The sequence below is a fragment of the Staurois parvus genome, unplaced genomic scaffold, assembly GCF_062004578.1.
Source record: "Staurois parvus isolate SC_StPar_1 unplaced genomic scaffold, SC_StPar_1.0 ptg000991l, whole genome shotgun sequence".
In the NCBI taxonomy this organism is placed as follows: Eukaryota; Metazoa; Chordata; class Amphibia; order Anura; family Ranidae; genus Staurois; species Staurois parvus.
In genome coordinates, this window is record NW_028318787.1 from 304,373 (window position 1) to 326,336 (window position 21,964).

The 21,964-nt window shown below is 42.8% G+C and overlaps 1 protein-coding gene across 1 annotated transcript in view; it reads right to left on the bottom strand.

The window, feature by feature from the left end:
* LOC149441385 (uncharacterized) overlaps positions 1-21,964 on the bottom strand; it is a 421,690-nt gene that overhangs the window by 234,153 nt on the left and 165,573 nt on the right. Inside the window, exons 6-7 of the mRNA XM_089657407.1 lie at positions 21,219-21,289; positions 20,295-20,424 (exon numbers count right to left, since the gene is read on the bottom strand). Coding sequence (XP_089513533.1) covers positions 20,295-20,424; positions 21,219-21,289 — 201 coding nt within the window. The remainder of the gene's footprint in view (positions 1-20,294; positions 20,425-21,218; positions 21,290-21,964) is intronic.

A 21,964-nucleotide genomic window follows, 5' to 3' on the forward strand; every position in this document is an offset into this window, starting at 1 on the left:
TATACATACATACATATTTATGTGTTGCATTTTACCATTCCACTTGATACATTTACCTTTTCATTGTGATTTTAGCGCTGCGCGTTTTTATACATATAATTGTGGGGATGGTTGCCTATACCTTGTGTGCTAGCTGCTTTATAGTCATCACTAGCGCTAGCCTATGAACAATATATTTACTTGTAGTTTACATGCATTTTGCATGCACTTTCCATGCATTCCCATTGACGTCAGTGGGGCTGTGCAATAAGCAGCACCTGCACCTTTTGCATTGCTGTTAGCAGCCACCATAGAGAATACTGTGATTTCCATTGCTATGCATGCCAGTGCAACAGCAAATTCAGGAGAAAGCGTACTAGTGTGTACCGGGGCTTGGTGCACCCAGAAGGGAAAGGTGCAGCGCCCAGCCCTGCTGACTGAACACTGTTAATGTCTCTTGCAGATTGTGGCTGGATACGGTTGAACCTGTACCAAATGGTGCCCACATTTAGGGCCTGTGCGGTCAGGGAGGAGGTTCTTGGAAAGCGTGTCTCCTAAAGCCTCATGGGCTCCATTCATACCAACACTGGTGCGGCGGAGTCCATGCGTTTTTGCACAATTTTGTGCACCGTGTTTAGGCCAGCCCATTAATTTCAGTGGGCTGCCCTATGTGTGAAAATCACACAAAAGAAGTGCACAACGCTTTTTTAAATCCTGCTGCACCAAAACACGTGGTACTTCATTACCATGTGTTTTTGTATGAGTGAGAACAAAGTGCATAGGGGAGCCATTGAAAATTAATTAAATTGCTACGTGCCTGAAAAAGTGTATTTTTTTTTTGTGCATTAGAGGAACACGCATGTTTCTACAACAAACAAATGTGAACCTAGCCTTAAGCAGTAGTAAAGTGGGCCCCTGGGTGGTTTAACCACTTGCCTACTGGGCACTTTTACCTCCTTCCTGCAAAGGCCAATTTTCAGTTTTCAGTGCTGTTGCACTTTGAATGACAATTGCGCAGTCAAGCAACACTGTAACCATATGACATTTGTATAATTTTTTTTCACACAAATAGAGCTTTCTTTTGGTGGTATTTACTCGCCGCTGGGTGTTTTTATGTTTTGTGCCATAAACAAAAGTTGAAAAAAATAAAGTTTTTCTTTGTTTCTTTAATAAAATTTTGCAAACAGGTAATTTTTCTCCTTCACTGATGTGCACTGATGGGCAACACTGATGGGCACTGATAGACGGCACGGATAGGTGGCAATGATGATGTGGCACGGATAGGCAGCACTGATAAGCGGCACTGATATGCAACACTGATGGGCACTGATAGGTGACAATGATGGGCAGCACTGAGGGGTGGCACTGACTGCCAGCATTGACTGGCAGAACTGCTGGGCACTGACTGGCAGAACTGCTGGGCACTGGTGGGTGTCACTGCTGGGCACAGGTGGGAGGCACTGCAGGGAACTGATCATCAGTGCCCTGATGATCAGTGCCAATCCATCCTCTGACAATTTCCGGTTATCAAAGTCCAACTTTTATTCAGCGTCTCTGTATATAAAACATCCAGTAGGGCTGATATCTTCTTAATGAGTATTCTTCTTCCACAAGTGACAAAAAAACCTCTTCCTACACTTAGTACCCTGAAAAAAATATAAATCGCATATAGTGCATTATCTGCAACGCATGATATCCAACATAGCAAAAAAATCACTCCACCGTGTGTGCACCTCTAACCATCCGTCATCCTTACTCTTACACTCTCATAAATTTGAAAAAGCTTCCACAAAATCCACCTTCCTTCGTGGTTGGGCTCCTAAATCCGTCCGCCATCGCATAGGAAATATATCTCCGAAGGAATCACACAGTGTTATATCTTCAAAAATCCTTTCACTCTGCTCGTGCTCCCCTCGTAACATCAACTCTCAGTGCTAGTGAACACACTGACCGCCACCTCCTATCTTGTGCACTTTACCAGACCAATATAGTCCACTCGCTTAGAAAAGGGGGGCTCTTCTCACTCTACAGATCATCCAGTTCTCAATGGCATCATAACATGTAGCGAAGTTCAACCAACATAGTGCAGTAGGCAACGGTAGGGATATAGCTTCTTTAATAATCAAATTGTGCTTACAAGAAAGACAAGGTGTCTCAGCATGTGTAGAAATGGCACTGTTGCAATTTGAATGACAATTGTGCGGTCATGCAACAGTGTACCCATATGACATTTGATGCTGCTGCACAGATAGGCACTCGGTGCGGGGGGGGGGCACTGTTGGGTGCCACTGCTGGGCACTTTTGGGGCTGCACTGATAATCAGGGCACTGCGACAGCGTGAGTGAGGGGCTTTATGGCGACTTAAACTTTTAATATTTCTAACATTGTGCTGTTTATCTCCCCCTCCCCTCCCTGCCTGTCTCCAACACCGCATCCTGAAACTAGCAGGGAGGAGAGAGACCTTGCAGTGTAATGAGCACCGATTGGCTGCTCGTCAGGAAAGGGGAGTGTTGGACTTATCCTTTATCCCTTTCGCTGCCAGAGCCATTTTTGCATTTTTTGCACACATTTAAAAAATCATTTAAGGCCTGAAGATTGCACAAAACTCCAAAACATTATATATTTTCTGAAGTTCCAATTTTTTTATGTCACACAACATTATCACAAATTTCAGTAAAAAATACAATTAAATTAATTTTAGGGCACAAAAAGCAATAAATTATCCAATTTTTTGTAAAATATAAGAGACAAGGTTGCATCAAGTAAATAGATATCCAACATGTCAAACCTTAAATTTGTTTGCACTCATGAAATGGCAACAAACTTTAGTACCCTATATTTTCTATAGGTGACGCTTTTAAAGCCCTTATCGGTCATCAGTTTTGCATTACGGAGGAGGTCTGGTGCTAGAATTATTGCTCTCATTCTGACGTGCGCGGCGATATGCAACATGTATTGCAATGGTCGTTTTCATGTGTGGGTGTCTCAACGCCTGCCTTTACGTTTGTGCGTGCGTACATATGTGGGGGTGGGGGGGCCTTGAAAAATCTGGGGGAGGATTATATACTTGGGTGTAACTTACATTTAAAAAAAAAAGTCTTTACCTTATTTTTTTTTTGCATCACATAGGGGACAAAAAGTCACCTATGGGATGATTTTTGGTTACAGGCTCTCTTTTTTGAAATATCCAGGGTCTAAAAAGACCCTGCATGTCTCCCCTGTGCTCCTCTAAATGTAATGCAGTGCACATCGCACTGCATTACATTTTTTCTCGGCCCACGATGGCTGGGAATCGGTCAACTGGGACTCGGAAGTGATGTCACATCACTTCCGTGTCAGGACAATAAGGGGTGGGGAGCGGATGTGCCTGCTCTCCTCCCTCCTCTATACTCGCATCCCGACATACCGCGGGCATCACTGAACCAGTCCTGGGCCCACAGATGAGCAAGCAGAGCCCGGGACATATAGCGGGCAGGGGGGCCGCGGCTGGCACTGTGTGGAAGCAATTGGGTGGCAGCTCTGCCGCCCGTATGCTTCCACCTGACAGATGAGCCCTGCTGCTTGCCCACAGTAGGGCTAAAGGCAAAAATAACTACCTGTCTGGCGCCCAGAACTACATGTCCCAGGCGTCGGGCGATATGAATTGCACATCCCTGCATTGACCGCCTTTTTTTTCACATTTTAATGAAATTTTACAAAGTGACATTTCATTCAGTTCCTTCAGCCGCAGCAAGGTGTGGTGGACTGCGTCACACTACACTGCTGAGTAATGCATGAAAAGCCTTGCTTCTGGTTTCAGATTGTGCTCGGCATGGCTGCAAACTACAGTCCTAATGCACCTGATGTAAAGGAGCCCCTAGTCAGAAAATCAAAGATACAATATTATATAGAAACCATTCATAGTGTAATAAGAACACATACTGTAGCCCTCTCTATGGGTCAGGAACTAAAGGGAAATCTCCCAAGTGGGACACAGTTTGCAAAGAAAAAAAAGAAAACTGACGGGTTATAACATTCCCTTACCGTCCATAAAATTTTGGCTTTAGTTCTACATTAACGATTCACTTTTGTTGTTGAGCTCTTGGCACCAAAGTCTCAGGATTGCAGGACTGGTAGCCTCAGGTGCCTGATATGACAAGCATGGCCCATAAGGTGTAAAGTGTCTATAGCCAAAATGTTGTTTTGCAGAAAGTGGGCAAGTAATTACTAGCTAGAGATGGCAGCTCCATAACCTTGCATTTCCAGTGACTAATTCAGATAATACAAGGTACAAGAGGTAGAGTGCACAAGGACCAGACACACTGAACTAATGTCAGTGCTGTACTTACTGCATTTACTTTTCAGAAATAGACTTGCATAGGATGGCACTGATGTGTAAATGATACTTTCCACTCTAGTTTCCTGCATCTCTTCTTTAATAAGACATTAGATAATGAAGCAAGTCAGATTTCAGTTTACTAGGCTTAAGCTGGGTACACACTATCATTTTTTTGTCCATTCAAACCAGTGGGCTAAAGGGGGGGGGGGGGGACTGAAGAGCTCAGGAGGAGTTTGCTGTTCTATCCATGCCAGAAGGGAGGAGCTTGCTGTTCTATCCTTGCCAGAAGGGAGGAGCTTGCTGTTCTATCCTTGCCATAAAGGAGGAGCTTGCTGTTCTATCCTTGCCATAAAGGAGGAGCTTGCTGTTCTATCCTTGCCAGAAGGGAGGAGCTTGCTGTTCTATCCTTGCCAGAAGGGAGGAGCTTGCTGTTCTATCCTTGCCAGAAGGGAGGAGCTTGCTGTTCTAGCCTTGCCAGAAGGGAGGAGCTTGTTGTTCTAGCCTTGCCAGAAGGGAGGAGCTTGATGTTCTATACTTGCCAGAACACACCGGTCAGCCCTTGCAGCCATTGGCTGCCAGCACTGATCGGATGCCAATTAGATACTGGTTTTCCAGCATGCCAGTTCGATAGAAGACGGCCGTTTGCCCGGCTTCTGTTGGACATGTGGGTGTACAACGTCAGCTGGTTTCTATTGAACTGACCGATATTTGGTCCATGTGTACAGGGCTTAAGGACCTGTGTTGATGAGCTTTTGACATCGGGGTGTGACAATTCTGAGATCCTTCAGAATTCATTGACCGCTGCATTTGACCTACAGTTGACTTTCTTCTGACCTTCATTTGATCTGTTTGGGGTGAGGAACAGTTCTGTTGTAAAAAAAAAAAAGCAAATCTCGTCACAGGTTCTAAATCTGATGTTTCTATGAGTTTAGGCTCCTTTCACATGGAGCGTTCTGATCAGCAGAGAGTCGTGAGCAGATCACGACAGGACAGATGTCAGGTTTTCTTTTTCTTTTTCTTTTTTTGAGATCCATCTTTCACATTTAGTTTGTGCCTGGCAGACATGGGTGGACACGTGAAGTGTCTTTTAGCATGACATAATATATAAAAGAACATTTGTCATTTTTCATTTCCAGCTGAAGCCTAACGTTATTGTACATGTATACTAATTTTTGTTTCCCTGCAGTACTAATTAACAGTCTTACTGGCATCTTTTTTTTTTGTTTAGGATGCGTCCCAGTATAGGACCAGCTGGCCTCCACCTTCACAGACACAGACCTGTGGACCCTGGGATATGAAGGAGTGTCTGGGGACTGGAGGATTTGGTTATGTCCTTCGCTGGAACAATAGGGTAGGGACAAATGTTCCAACAGAAATACATACAACACTTTGGCTCCCATGTATACCAGTGCAAGCTCTTTGGTTAAAAAGGATGCTCTATAAGAATACAAATAAAGGGTGTCTTATGAAGATTTATTTGTGTAAGAGACTCTACATGCTTTTCTATTGAAGTCAGTGGAAGTAGATCATTGTCCTATACATGCATCCTTTCACGCATCTTTTGGATATTGCCACACCATTCACCACAAAACCCAGCCTCAACCTTTAGGTCCCATTCATACTTAGGCTACGTTCACACTAGCATTGTGTGCAGGCGGCAGAGAGGCATTTGGGAAGCGTTTTTACAGCTTTCCAAACACCTGACAATTCTGCACATTGCAGCACATGGTGCTGTTCTAATGGGAGCGTTAGCGTCGCGGCAAAACGGACGCCTCTGGTCGAGTCAGCAGGTGTTGAAGCCTCCTATTCTAGTCTATGGTTCCGCTCCGCAAACGCCCGGCCGGCGTGTGCGGTTGCGGGGCGTTTGTGGAGCAGTAACACCAAACTTTATTCTAGGCGTTTGTGGGGCGTTGTTAACGCTCGGCAAACTCCTAGCAACCGCCCCTAAACCGCGCATGCGGCATTTGCGGAGCGTTAAAAACCGCTCCGCAAATGCCGGACCAGCGCTTGCCAAACGCTATAGGGGCCCTTACAATGAGGGGCAGACCGCAAATTCCTGCAAGAGATTCATTGGGGTGTATGCAAACAGCTGCAGACCAGTAGCTCTATTAAAAGCACTGAGAGGCTGACACAGCCCTCAGCCATTTGCATGTAATTAGAAATGCAGTGATTACCTACAGATGATCAACCTTGCATACAAACTGTTTGTGTCCAGGAGTAATCATCCATAGGTAATCACTGCATACCTGATTACGTGGGATTGGCTATGGGCACTGTCAGTCTCTCATTGCATTAAACAGAGCTTCCTTCGTACAGCTACTCACATACACAATGCAACTGTTAACGCCGTCTTACTCTTTTCCTCCTACTGATTTCCTACTCGGCTCGTTCCTTATGGTTACCTTTTCCACCTCTTTTTCACTTTCTGTTTAACACTCCTCTTTTTACACTCTATTAATCTACTTTCTCTTCTGCTGTCTCTGTCTTCTCATCTCCTCTCCTCTGTCCCCACACTTTGCTCATTCCTCCTCTTCCTCTATTCTCTTCACCGTCATCTGCTTGCATCCTCTGCTCATTTTTTCCCCTCTATACCACAGGTGTCAAACTGGTGGCCCTCCAGCTGTTCCCACACTACAAGTCCCATGAGGCATTGCAAGATTGACAGTTACAAGCATGACTCCCAAAGGCAGAGGCATGTTGGGACTTGTAGTTTTGCAACAGCTGGAGGGCCGCCAGTTTGGCACCCCAGCTCTATACTTTTACCTTCTGTTCATCTCCTTCTTCTTCTTCTCCTTCTGCGTGCTCACCTTCAGTTGGTTTTCTTCAACTTTGCTGTCTCACATTTATTTCCTCCTACCTTGTCTGCTCTCACCCTCTGCTTATCTCTCCTCCTTCTCATGATCACCATTTGCTCCTCTGCTCCCTCTCTTTTCCTGCCGTTTGCTTACCCGTCTTCCCTGCTCTCAGTCTCCATAGCTCTCCCTTCTTTACTTCCCAACTTTTGCCCTGCGCTGTTTTCCTCTAATCTCAACGTTTGCTTATTTCTTTTCTTCTCTACATTTTTTTTTTTTTCTACACAGGAAAGCGGGGAAGAAGTGGCCATCAAGCAATGCTGACAGGAGCTGAGTCCAAAGAACAAAGAGAGATGGTGCTTAGAAATTCAGATTATGAAAAAGTGAGATAATCTTCTGTTTCTCTTCTCTACTTGTCAGGGTATGGCATACATGCGGTTTTGAGTTGTGTGAATACATATCTGAGAAGTTTTATCACCCGTGCATCAATCAGTTATAAGGGATATGAAATACAGAAATCATATTTCTGGATGGGATCATTATGGTTAAAGCAGCATCTTAAATATTTTTTTTTGTTGCTGTGATGGTGGGATTTCCCTGCAATTATTGTGTTTGTACTTTTCCTATAACAAAGGCACTATTGCTGTACAGTTTCAAAACATTGGGATTTCATATAGGCGTATTTGTGTATATATACAATTATACACATGTATAAAATTAAAAAAACATAATGCTGGCGCAACACAACTACTGGATGTCCTAACCACCATTGGGTTAAATACCCGCTTTTCTTCTTCTGCTTTCTGCAGGACTTCCGGGACTGATTTAGAGTGATTCTGATTGGTCGGCGCCAGCACAGAGAATCACTCTGATCTGTCCAAGAAGCCTTGCAGGAAGGTGAGGGAGAAGAAAGAGAATTCCAAATCCCCATACTGCTACACCAGCAGCTTTGGCAATGACAGTTCATCATCCACAGAGGTAAGTACAGTGGGACCCGGGATGGGGAGAGTAAAGGGTGTTAGTTCACCCCATTTTTTTTTCTCTTTCTGAAAAGGTGAACTATCCCTCTAAATTTTTGACTGAAGTCAGTTACTTTTTTATGTTTACATTTGTGGGGGGTTTTTTTTAAACTATTTGCTATTTTGTTTATTAAAGGAGTAGACTGTTCAAAGTGAATGTCTGGGGAAAAAAAATGGAATCTATTTTTACTGAGGATAGCCTGTCATGCTGTGGAACGAAAAAAAACAGGGGTTTTGCTTGCACATGATTTGGTATTCAAAAACAAAACCCCTTTAGTTTATTTGCTAACATTCATTTTGGAAGATGAAACTTCTACACCTTTATTAAAACCGTCCTCTCTCTTCCCTGATGCTCCACCCCTTAGCTGACATATCTTGGTTAGTGTATAAAGCTGTGTTGCTCTTACATAGTAGTGAGGCATGCACAAAGCAATGGAGTTCCAGCTGACAAAGCTACCAGTAGGGCTAGTATGAACATGTACTGTATGTGAGGTGATTGCTCTCCTTCTCATTCCTGACCATCTCTTTCCTTTTTCCATATGGGACCTTTTTTTTATCTTGCACATTTGTGTATGTGTTTTCTGTCCTTTGAGCCATAAGTATTGTTTACTGAATAGTAACATACCTATCTTAGACTGAATCACAAGAATGTGGTTTCTGCCTGTGAGGTGCCTGAAGGTTTACAGAAATTGGCACCCAATGATCTTCCTCTTCTGGCTATGGAGTTCTGCTTGGGAGGTGACTTGCGCAAGGTAGGTAATGCAACATGTAGCTTACAAATACCTATTTAATATAATATGTATATCCTCAAATACTTGCCAGGATATTTATGCTGCTACATTTAGATCATAACGCACAATCCCTTATATAAACACCGATGTTGAGGATATTAGGTGGAATTGCTCAAAAGCAACTATACATTACAAACATTTCCCAGCACTTATACTGTAACTGCTAGCCAGCATAACAATAATTACAATTTTCAGCAATTTGCATCAAAACAACAATACATTTGAAAATAGATGTGGAAACCACATTGCCTCATCGAGGCCCCTCTTCCTTGTGCATGCGGTGTGTATAGTAATGCACATGTGTTTGCCTTTCACACAAATTTGCAGCACATAGGTATGGACCAGCCCCATAGGGAATGAATGGGATATCTACTTGAAATGCATTTTGTATGCAGCAAAATGCATGTTTTGCTGCATCATAATGGAATAGCTTGAATAGGCCCTAACAGAGCTTCATGTTATACCCTATATAGCAAAAAAAAAAAAAAATTGAGGACCACCATGAGAGCTCTGTTAAACTAGAGTTAGGGACTACACTTTACAACCAGGCAGTGTGTTTTATACTTATTTGCAAATGAATGCAACGAAAACTTGTTTTTATGCAAATCGTTGAAACTGTATAGAATTGTTTTACTTTGGGTTTTTTTTGCTAGCTATCTGGTAAAAAGCTTGCAAGTACTGGGAAATATTTGCGTTCTATTGCTCTGTGAAATGCCCTGTCCATGTGCACCTTACTTTAAAAAACTAGTTATAAATTGAATGGAGTGTTTTCTACTTTTGTGTTGCTTGGTCATAGGAACCAGACTGGAGCTTCCCATTAAAGCGACTGTGAAGTCATATTTTTTTTCAAAATAGCAAACATTGAATTGCACAGAGTGGCTCCAAACCTCTTCCACATGTGTTTCTGGCTCATTCTCTTCTGACTGGGCCCCCATAGCAAGCCACTTGCTATGGAGGCACACCTGCGGGCTCAATAGCGACCAGTGCTGCCTGCATCCATAGACTCAGACAGTGCAGCTTGGCCCTGCTCTCCACTCCCACATCACAGGATTTGGCTGACAGGAGCTTATGGCTCCCGCTGCCCCAGCAAAGCCTGTGAGAGTGGGGAGAGAAAAGAGAGCTGCTACAGACTGGCACAGTGCTGGATCAAGAGGCGACTCAGGTGAGTGTAATGGGGGGGACGATATTGCTGCTTAATGCATTAAGATAAAAAATGTTTTAACTGTAGAACCAATTTAACTTATATCTGTGCTAGAGAAATTACATCCTATCGGTTGGTATGGGAGAGACTCTTACATCCGAATATACTTTAAAGTGTGCTGTGCAGGGGTATTCCAAGCTCAGTCTATCAGTCTTTAGGCTTCAGAGCACAATAGTAGGTGGCTATATAATTTAAATTATTTTTGCTGAACATACTCCAGGATGTAGCCTGCCCACATAAAACATGTGATATAGCAGGGTTTGATATATCTCTCAGTATCTAGGCAGTGGGAAAAAAACTTGCAACTGATTTGGAATTTTCCTGTACTTTTTCATTGATTGATTTTACTTCTATGTAGCACTTGAATCAATATGACAATTGTTGTGGACTGAAGGAAGGATCGATCCTTACTCTTCTTACTGATATCTGGATTATTCTAAATATACTCAGCTACTTGCTTATTTAGTAAGGAAAAAGCCACATACAGACATCAGCAAGCCACAATGACTACTTGACATTTACTTTCATTGAGCTGACCTAAGTAAACTGGAACTGCAAGTCTTACATAGATTAAGACCTCATTCACACAGATGCATAGACCTGTAAGTCTGTTCAGAGAGTCATGCTTATGCACCTGGGAAATGACAGCATCTAGCCTGTCAAAATTAGTGACAACCTGGAGACGCAGCGGTTGTACAGATCTTCCCACACATGCCAGTGTTTACATCCTTGCGGTGACAGATGCACAGCACGGGGCGCAGGGGTACAGGACTTTACACCGGTATGAATAAAGTCTAGAACAAGTTGCAGTCCTCTGCTACCACTTAGTGCACCCTGTCTGTGACCTAGTTCTAATATCCTTTTAGCATATATGTGAATTTATATTTTTGTGGACTTTGTGATAGCCTAAAAATAATTGAAGGGGCCAAAACATTTCATTACACATGGTTAGTGTGGGTAAAAGGACTGTGTCCCATTGGGGAGATTTCCTTTCACTTCAATTCCTGAAGACATCACAGGAAGTTCTCCAACTTGCGGAAAATCCAGACAGTTGTCACCAGAACTGAAAGACTTTCCCTCTATTCTCACTCTTGTGACAACTCAACAAACGTGCTTCATAATTATATAAACATATTTCTCACTGTGTTTTCCAGGAGGCTCTTGTACTGTTTTGTGTGCACTTGGCAAAGTACATGCCAAAACTACATATGGGGGACAATTCCCATTAGCACATAGCAAACCGTGTATATGAGTCACAAAATAGAAAAGCACAAATATGCTTCTCACATCACTGAAAAAGAGAAGAGTTAAACCTTGGCTAGTCTCAATGTAGGACATAATGGCAATACCATGTCCACAGGCATGAACTCTTCTTTTTTTTTTTCTTTTATGTCTTTCAGCCTGTTCTCTCTATAGGCTGTTGCATTATTACATATTTAGGAACATGTTTTAATTTTTTTTTTTATAGCTTCAGCTCTCCGGTATCTCCATGAGAATAGAATAATCCACAGAGATTTGGAGCCTGAGAACATTGTGCTGCAGCAAGGGGAGAGCAGGGTAGGTTAACATGACATGTGGCATAGTGCTGGCTAATCAGGAAAGGGAATTCCACCTCATAGGATACTTTCACATGGATTTTAAAAACAGGTGTTTGGTAAGCGATTGGAAAGGATTGAAACTGCTTTATATTAATGTTGCACATGTAAGTGAATATGTTAGTTGTCATTCACATTTCCATTTCCATTGCTTTGGATTACTGTGATTTGGATGCCACAAGCCGCTTTTTCTCACGTATGAAAGTCATTGGGTACATTGCATTGAAGAAGTGTCTTTTGTTGTTTTTTTATGATTATGGGGAAATGGCTGACATAGCTTGTTGCTGACAAACATCAAAAAATCCTGTCAAGTGCTTGCTGAGGGTGTCACAAACATAAACTAACACTTGGTAAATTCATGGGGTGTTTTAATAAGCTATGACAGCAACACCAATACCAGTTGCTGTGACAGCAACACCAATACCAGTTGCCTATGTGAACTACTACTAGAATACGAACATGCCAGTACTGGTATTATATTATGATACACTTTACTTTTAAATTAGAAGCATTAAACGCCTCTACGTTGTTCTCTAAACAGCTCAGCCTACCCTTTTCCTTCTTCCCAGCAGTGACTCAGTAAATCAGTTTTCCTACTGCAGTGGCTCAGTAACCTTTTAATCTTTGAGGTGAAAATAGGACCACTCTAGGAGGATAGGCTGTATTGCTGATAGAATGACTTTAGCACTCTTGCTTTGAACATTAAGGATGAATTACCCACAGTGCCTTCAGCTGCAGAGGACAGGAAGGGTTTTATACAGTCCTCTGTAGCTGAAGGCACTGTGGTCACAGAGTCACTTTAAATATACCTCCTATTAGTATTAAATTTCCATATAAAATATTATCATGAAAAAGGGTGGGATAAAAATTTCAAAGAATCAAAATAATGTTTTGTTTTTTTTTATTGTCAGCTGCAATGTGTATTATTTTTTTTTATTATTTCTAGCTAATTCATAAGATTATAGACCTGGGATATGCCATAGAACTGGACCAGGGCAGTCTATGTACCTCCTTTGTGGGCACCTATCTGGTATCTGCAGTATCTGGTAAGTAACAAGTTCACAAATCCATGCCAAGATGTATCTGAGCAATAGGAAGCATATGTGCTTTATTTAACAAATCATATTTTCACATTCTGAACAGAATCCATAAATACTGGCAGTTCTAAAACTGAAATCCGGTATAAGCAAACAATGTCTAAATACAAGATTTGTGTGTATTCTTCCTTGACTCTTGATGTGCTTTGTGTATTTCTTCCATATCTGTGCAGTAATCCAGTATGACACTATACCCCTGCGCAGCAGCTTCCTGTAGTACAAACTGCTCTCTCCTTGTGCAGGGTGGCTGGATCTTCCTAAGAAAAAAGGGATATTACCCATAACAATCAAACAGCAGTCATCATACCTGTAGTAAACTGTATCTTGGTTGCTGTTGGTTATTGAATGTTGTTTTCATCACTAGCACTCCTTGCACTACTTAACCAAATATGTCTGCTAATGTTTGTCACAACTTCTGTGGGAAAGGAAACGCACCCTGGACTGGTTATTTATAAATTTATTCTAGCCAGACCAAGACACCGCGAGAAAACTTTTTCATAGCTTAGTTGTCATTATCAAACTGGGAAACTTTTTATCTCATTAGAATTCATAATTCTGGTTAAAAGAAAACGTAATTGGTTCTTATTTGAAAAACGTGAAATAGCATTGTGATGCAGGCTAGTCAGGTGCATTGGGGTGCCATTCAGAATGAATAACACGATAAGGCACCAATGCATTTAATGTGCACTGCTGTGAGTTGTAGTAGCATGCAGATTATTGCAAAGAGGTAGTGGGAGCTTGCCCCAAGAAACGTTTATTAACATGTAATTTATTTTATTCCTGTTTAAATTACTGCCAGGCCTGTGACAGGCAGCTTTCTGACTACATGCTGGTGCAAGTCAAGATGTCTTTCAATTGTCTTGATGAAGGAGTCACAACTTTCATTTGCATTGATTAGATGCCTTTTGACTCTGCACCTACTTTTCTCGCTGGCTGGTTGCGTTACCATATTTAAAGTGGAACTAAACCCATCAATGTTACTGTTTTCCAAAAGAGTTACATTCAAAGCATTCCATAAATGATAACTGGTACAGGTGCTAGTGTGCTTATGTTGGCTGTCAAATGAATTTTCAAGCTCTCAAATGGCTGGCCTCATAGCTGATCACATTTGCAGCACCATGACAATTGCAGATCAAACAGCCACCTAGATTGCGGCTTCCTTGGCTGTACGGTATAGGAAGGCTATTTCCACTTTGTGTATGTTAGGGCAAAATAAAAAAAAAAATTGCACTACCTGTCTGCAATATAAGCATCAATTGCTCATGGAAGTGAACGCATCGTCATTCAAATTTTTACTGATCCCAAACCTGTGAACAAGTCACCATTGAGCTAATATGTGGCCTTTTCATCCCTATCTTAATGCTATGCAAACAATTTACGTAAACTTTTTTTCCCCCTCTTTCCCTAAAGTAAAATGCATACGTTTGCTGTGAGCTTTACCGTTCCTCCACATTACATAAGTCATACTTTTGTTTATCATTTTAAACAGCAGACTTTGTTAATTATTTTTGTTGTCAATATATGTTTTGTTTAAATATTAATATATGTATTCTAATTTTCTACCGAATCAAAGCCCCATTTGTCCCAAACAAACTTTGTATATTATGTTGGTGTAGACTACAGACGCTAAAAGATATGTGTAGAACCAAGATATCACTGAAACAAAAAAAATGCTCTGGGACTCAAGGGGATTTAGGAAGAAAAGGCCCAGGAACTCAAGTGGTTGTTCACCATTTTATTCCTCCATTTAACCTCAGTCTGCACTATTTTGCCCATAGTTGTTCAGCGCCATCCGCAATGTTTTGTGATGACTTATGTTTCAGGCCCCGGAATTACTGGAACAGCAGAAATACACAGTCACTGTGGATTACTGGAGTTTTGGCACGCTGGCATTTGAATGTATAACAGGATTTTGTCCTTTTCTTCCAAACTGGCAACCGGTGCAATGGTAAGGAAGGTGTTGTATTTTATGCTGCTTGTGTAATGCGCATGCAGGGACTTGAAGTAGAACTCCATGTATTTTGTTTTTTTTACCACTAGTTTCCTCTCGGGAAACAAATAAATAGTGCCATGTTGTACTTACCCTCTCCATGCTCGGGTGCTGTCCCCAGCTTCCTTTTCAGTCAGAAGGACAGTTGTGTCACTCTGCCCATTTGCAGAGTCCAGCCTGTAATTTTCAGGAGGGTGCTTCACCAAGTAGTCTAAGTTATTTACAGTTTGTTTGTTTTTTTTTGCTTTTTTTTACAATTGTCAAACTATCTTCAAAATACCTTTTTGGTACTATAATAAATTTATTTTGATTATTGTGGGTGTTTTATTACATTTATCCTTTCCCCACATCACTGCATTATGTAATTTGGCTGGTTTTTTAAAGAGACCATGTCACTTTGAAAAGAGGAGCAAACTGCTGTTGGCATGATGAGTAGGTACCTAAAGGTTTACATTCCTGCAGCAGCCTCCCAAATCTTACTATGTTGGAAAGCTTCACTGGCCAGAAGGTATGTTCAGGTCGTGGGAATTGAATCGGCAAGATTCAGCAATATCGGAAAAAGCCAAAGCTGTGCATTTCAGAACAGACTGAGACTGCTGCAGGTATATGTACCTCTGGGTACCTGCAGTGATTTTCCTCTTGTCCTCCCAGTGACCAAGTCTCTATAAATCCTGCAATGTGCTGTAGAACATTTCTTGCTATATACATGTACAGTTGCAAGAAAAAGTATGTGAACCCCTTGATATTACGTGGAGTTTTGCAGGAATTGGGCATAAAATGTGCTCTGAACGTCATCTAAGTCACAACAATAGAAGAACACAGTCTGCTGAACATAATACTACACAAACATTAGATGTTGCCATGGTTTAATTGCACATGACATGTAAACATTCACAGTGCAGGGAGGAAAAAGTATGTGAGGCCCTAGCTTAATGACTTCTCCCAGAACTAATTGGAGCCAGGAGTGAGCCAACCTTGACTCCAATCAGTGTGATGATATTGGATGTGTTGCTGACAGCTGTCCTGCCCTTAAAAAACACACACCTGTTTTGGGTTTACTGGTTTCAAGAAGCACTGTCTGATGTGAACCATGCCTCGCAGAAAAGAGCCCTCAGAAGAGCTACGATCAAGAATTGTTGAATTGTTGAGCTGGAAAGGGTTACAAAAGTATCTCCAAAAGCCTTGATGTTCATGTGTCCATGGTAAAACACACTGTCTACAAATGGAGAAAGTTTAGCACTGTTGCTACTCTCCCTAGGCGTGGTCGTCCTGTAAAAATGACTGCAAGAGCACAGCGCAGAATGCTGCATGAGGTAAAGAAGAATCCCAGAGTGTCAGCTAAAGACCTACAGAAATCTCTGGCACATGCGAACATTTTTGTTGACACATCTATAATAAGGAAAACATTAAACAAGAATGGAGTACATGGGAGGACACCACGGAGGTAGCCATTGCTGTCCTAAAAGAATATTGCAGCACGTTTGAAGTTTGCAAAAGAGCACTTGGATGTTCCACAGCACTACTGGCAAAATATACTGTAGACAGATGAAACCAAAATTGAGTTGTTTGGGAAGAACACACAACACTATGTGTGGAGAAAAAAAAGGCACAGCACACCAACATCAAAACCTCATCCCCACTGTAAAACATGACGTTGTGACTTAGATGACGTTGTGACTTAGATGACGTTCAGAGCACATTTTATGCCCAATTCCTGTAAAACTCCACGTAATCCCAAGGGGTTCACATACTTTTTCTTGCAACTGTACATCAATCCATAAAAACAGTATCTGTTCTATTAAACTGGGATACCTTGCAATTGGCATTGGAGGTGGGTAAGTATTTGGGCGCAAAAATTTTACTGCTTTAATGCCCAAAATGCTGGAGGATTCATTTTGCCTGCATATTCCCTGTGGGATATGTACATTTTGGATAAATATATATATATATCTCAATCAGTGAGCGCTTCAAATAATAGCAGCTATAGCACGCAAGACAACCAAAACATAAACCTTATAAATATATGTACAAAAAGTGCAGCGCTAAAAGGTGTGAACGCAAATAAAATATGTTAAGATCAATATGTACTCTAGTCCAGATAAAAGTAATATAAGTAATACAATAATAAAAATAAATAAATTAACAAAATGGTGACAGTTCGTGATGAGTGATCAATACAGGAGTTGTTAGTGACTTCACGAACCAGTGGTCTGGTGACAAATAGTAAAAATACGCACTCACCAGATGCGTATTTTAAATACGCATGTGATAAATAAACCAGAGGTCCCCCTCATGGGATGGGATGGATGAGCTGGGCCGTCTTAGCGCACTCTCCTTCCTCTTGTATACAGCAGCCAAACCCCCATCAACATGGTCAATATTGATGGGCGAATCCCTTCCACTGCACTATTGTGCTCTGCCGGCGGGGAGCCTTCCTGGCTAGCAGAACACAATAATCACTGCTGGCGACTATAGCGACCGGCTGTAAACGCATGCAAAAAATCTAACAGGCTGGTTGTGCTGAAGTCTATTGGTGGATCGACTTCAATACAACTAGCCTGCCCATACATGAATCTATATCTTGCTGGTCCCTAATGAACCAGCCAAGATTTGATCCGTCTACGGCAGGGGTGGCGAACAAGTTAGACACAAAGAGCCAAAATTTTAAACTGTGAAAGTCAGAGAGCCACACCACGCAGTGACCTGCCAAAACAGACAAACACTCACACAAAAACACATAATTAAAACCATATTATTCACCATAACACTTTCTTCCCCTTACAAAACAACAATGTGTTCATTTCAAGGTAAGTGTCCACCCTCAACACACAATTTAAAATGCAACTTAGCCAGAGTTAACACATCAACTACCCTGGAGGTTGCTGTGGCACCTGTCTCTCTCTCTCTCCCTTCTCTCTCTCACTCTAACACACAAGTATACAAAAAAAAATTCTGAACTAATGGACTGCAGACACAGTACAGGAGATGACCAGAGACTGCGGACAGTACAGGGATGACCAGAGACTGCGGACATAGTAGAGGAGATGACCAGAGACTGCGGACAGTACAGGGATGACCAGAGACTGCGGACATAGTACAGGAGATGACCAGAGACTGCGGACAGCACAGGGATGACCAGAGACTGCGGACAGCACAGGGATGACCAGAGACTGCGGACAGCACAGGGATGACCAGAGACTGCGGACAGCACAGGGATGACCAGAGACTGCGGACAGCACAGGGATGACCAGAGACTGCGGACAGCACAGGGATGACCAGAGACTGCGGACAGCACAGGGATGACCAGAGACTGCGGACAGCACAGGGATGACCAGAGACTGCGGACAGCACAGGGATGACCAGAGACTGCGGACAGCACAGGGATGACCAGAGACTGCGGACAGCACAGGGATGACCAGAGACTGCGGACAGCACAGGGATGACCAGAGACTGCGGACAGCACAGGGATGACCAGAGACTGCGGACAGCACAGGGATGACCAGAGACTGCGGACAGCACAGGGATGACCAGAGACTGCGGACAGCACAGGGATGACCAGAGACTGCGGACAGCACAGGGATGACCAGAGACTGCGGACAGCACAGGGATGACCAGAGACTGCGGACAGCACAGGGATGACCAGAGACTGCGGACAGCACAGGGATGACCAGAGACTGCGGACAGCACAGGGATGACCAGAGACTGCGGACAGCACAGGGATGACCAGAGACTGCGGACAGCACAGGGATGACCAGAGACTACGAACAGCACAGGGATGACCAGAGACTGCGGACAGTACAGATGACTGCTGACCTTTGGGGAGGTGGGGAGCAGGTACCTGAATTTGACAGGTACCCGCTCTTACTTCCGCAGAGTTTTTGTTTGATCTTACCTGTTCCTTGATCCAGCCGCGCGCTGTCTTCCCGGCTTCTGTAATGGCGCTCGGCATGACAGCCGAGTGCCCAGTGCGCATGAGCGAGAAGCACTTGCACTTTGTGATTGGTCCGGCGGCTTCTGGGATCTGTCATGTGTCCCAGGAACCGCCTTACCATTCACAAAAAGCACCGCTTCTTGCGCATACGCACTTGGCACCCGGCTGTCATGCCCAGTGCCCACACTACAGAAGCCGGAAGACAGCGCGCCGCTGGATAGAGGAACAGGTAAAAATAAGAGAAACATGAAACTTGGCAAAGAGCCACAGTATACAAAATATGATAAGAGGCAAAGAGCCGCATTCATTTTGGCCGGGAGCCGCACGCGGCTCGAGAGACGCGTGTTCGCCACCACTGGTCTACGGCTTAACATACACAGAATATTATCTGCAGATGTTTTTGTTGATGTCAAGAGCAAAAAATGAGCTACCTGAGTGCTACGGCTTTACAGGAACATGTTTTATCAAATGCTGAGAGGGTTGGCTTTGTACAATAGATAAGGCATAGTGCCCAGTACAAAATCTAAATGACTGCCTCTAGTAGTAGAAGTGCAGAACAATCCTGACAAATAAAAAGAAAAGAAAACAGTTTCAGTCTTTTTTTTTTATTGCTATAGTTATATTTTAAACTTTTTATATGAATCTTGTTTAGCTCTTTACCTTCAGACTAATTTCTAATGTAAATCTTTTATGAATCTATATGTTTACAGCAAAAGACATGAGGAGCAGTCACTTGTATATGTGTCCATTTTAGCTTAAGTCATTGATCTCTCTACAAGTCAAGCTTTTTTCCCCCCAGAGAAATGTATGGATAGATATACAAGTTTACCTGGTTCAAAGAAAAACATTTCAAAATGTTATTTTTTTTTTTTTAGTTCTTTAGAGATATGGTTTGTCTCTACACTCTAACTGGCACAAATAAAAGACCTATACAAATCTAAAGAAATCAATGCAGCCACCACATCTAAGAATTTGTGAACGGAAATATATTAAATGTTTGTTTTGGGGCTAAAGTAATATGGTTTGGTCAGCAGCCTGCCTGCCTAGCCTGTGACTGGACATTCAAGGAGACTAAGCATACTAATAGGGTTGTTGTTCTGCTTTCTCTTCCTACTAGCCTGTTGACTCTTGAAAATGTTTTCTGACAATGTTGTGCAAAAAAGTATCCCCTACAGGAGGCAAATATCACAAGAAAGTAAATCATTTATGTTAGCTGTGTAATTTATTTTTAATAAAGCCTCCCTACCCCAGACCCAAGTTGGGCTTTAATACATACTGTAGCAAAATTAAATAGCATTTTCCATCTGACTAGAATTCAGCTTTACAGAGGAACTTTACCATGGGCCAATGGTAGCCTGGGGTTCTGTGTGCTCCCAGCACATGGACATAGCTGGGAGCACACCCGATCATGTGGCAGATCAGGCTCCTGATCATGAGTCTGTTGTGAGAGCCAATCTCAGCAGTCACATGATAGAGAAGCTGCTCCGATTCCTGGCATTGAAGCCCATTTAAAATTCCACCAGGAAGCGGTAAAGAGGTTCAAGAGGAGACTGTGTCTCTTCTGAAATAAAAGAGTCTTACCTTCCTGCTTGCCAGCTGCACAGGAGTTATGTCATCCCGCTGAACCAATCCAGATGGCTGAAGATGTTGAATACTGAAGAAGATGGGGTGAAGATGTTGGTGCTGGGGGAGGTTCGTTGATGTTCCATCACTGACGGGAAGAAGAATAAAGCACACTTTAAGGGAACTTCACACAGTTGTTGAAAATGTCAGTTGTGGTGAACACACAATGCAGCATATGCCACAGTCCTCGTATCCAAAGGCCTCATGCACGCGGACATATACGAGGAAAAGCATGATGTAAATATGGTCATATTTTTGCACTCGAGAAGTCCAAGTGCTGTATACAACTGCCCATAGACATGAACGGCAGTGCACAGGTATATGCCAGTACTTGTGTAAACCAATGTATAGTGTACGGAATGATTCCCAAAAGCAGACTTTTTGAATTCAAGGAATACATGCCTACGCTATACATGGGTGTAGGCCATTACCACCATATACCCACATACAGCCGCTCATAGCTATTCATTTCTGTGGAAGACTGTATGCAGCTTCGGGACTTACCAGACATATGCAATAATTATATCATACATGGCCCCGTACAGCCAAGTGCATGAGGCCAAATGAAACATTCTCCTTGCCAGTGTAATGAGACCAAAATCTGCCTACCAATGCATTGCCGGCCATCCTATTAGCGGAAGAATACAAAGCAAAACGCCCCGGCTATGTGACTCCAGCACCTAAGCAGAACTAAACCCACAGGCTTGACTGTTGCCCCCAAAAAAGTTACATTTAAGGCAAGCTGTGAATGAGAACTGTCACATATGGCTGTTGCTCTCAGCCAAACTGGAAAACCTTCAAGTGGCTGGTGCCATAACACATCACATGTGCAGCACCAAGGCAACTGCGGGTCAAACAAGCCTAAGATGACAGCTTTCTTGCCTGTACAGAATAGGAAGGTTTAGTTCTTCTTTAAAGCGACTGCCAGCCAGGATGGAATAGAGGGTGGTCCCCTGCAAGTAAAAACACAGAAAAAGAAAGTATGTCAGTGATTAATTGCTGTGTTTTTCATTTCCATAAATCATTTTATTCATTCAAAAAATGCCTTAACCCAAGGTTCACATATACACGGCCATTCGGGCCACGTATTGCGCGGCCACGAGAGCCCGTTCATTTGAATAGACTCCCGTGCCCCGTGATACCCACGGAAGAAGTCCCTGCACTGCTTCTGAAATGCAGCCCGCACGGGAACCTTGGTTCCCAGTACAGCTGCATTTTCCAGTGCGGGCGGCATACCATTAGAACTAATGGCACCCGCCTGCGGGTCCGCATTCCTCTGTGCGGGTAGTGCGGCTGCACGGATTTTTGTGCGGATCAGCAGCCGCACCACCCGCAAAGATGTCAACCTAGCCTGTAAACTTGACAGAAAATTTTACTATTCCATAAAGAGTCAACTTTCTAACACAGCCTCCTCCCTTCTTTTAATCGTAGCCCTCGTAGCTCTTTCACGTATGTCCAATAACTGTCTATGATGGCAGAAAAAAATGAACTGAAGTGTCTCTGGCCATACACAGGGCTATCTTTTCTTGTGTCTGAAAGCTGTAGGCTCCAGGCACACTGGCTTAAAAAAAATGCTGCTCCTTGATGAGTTTAGCGTTTTGCCGGTAGAAGCAACTAATGTTATACTA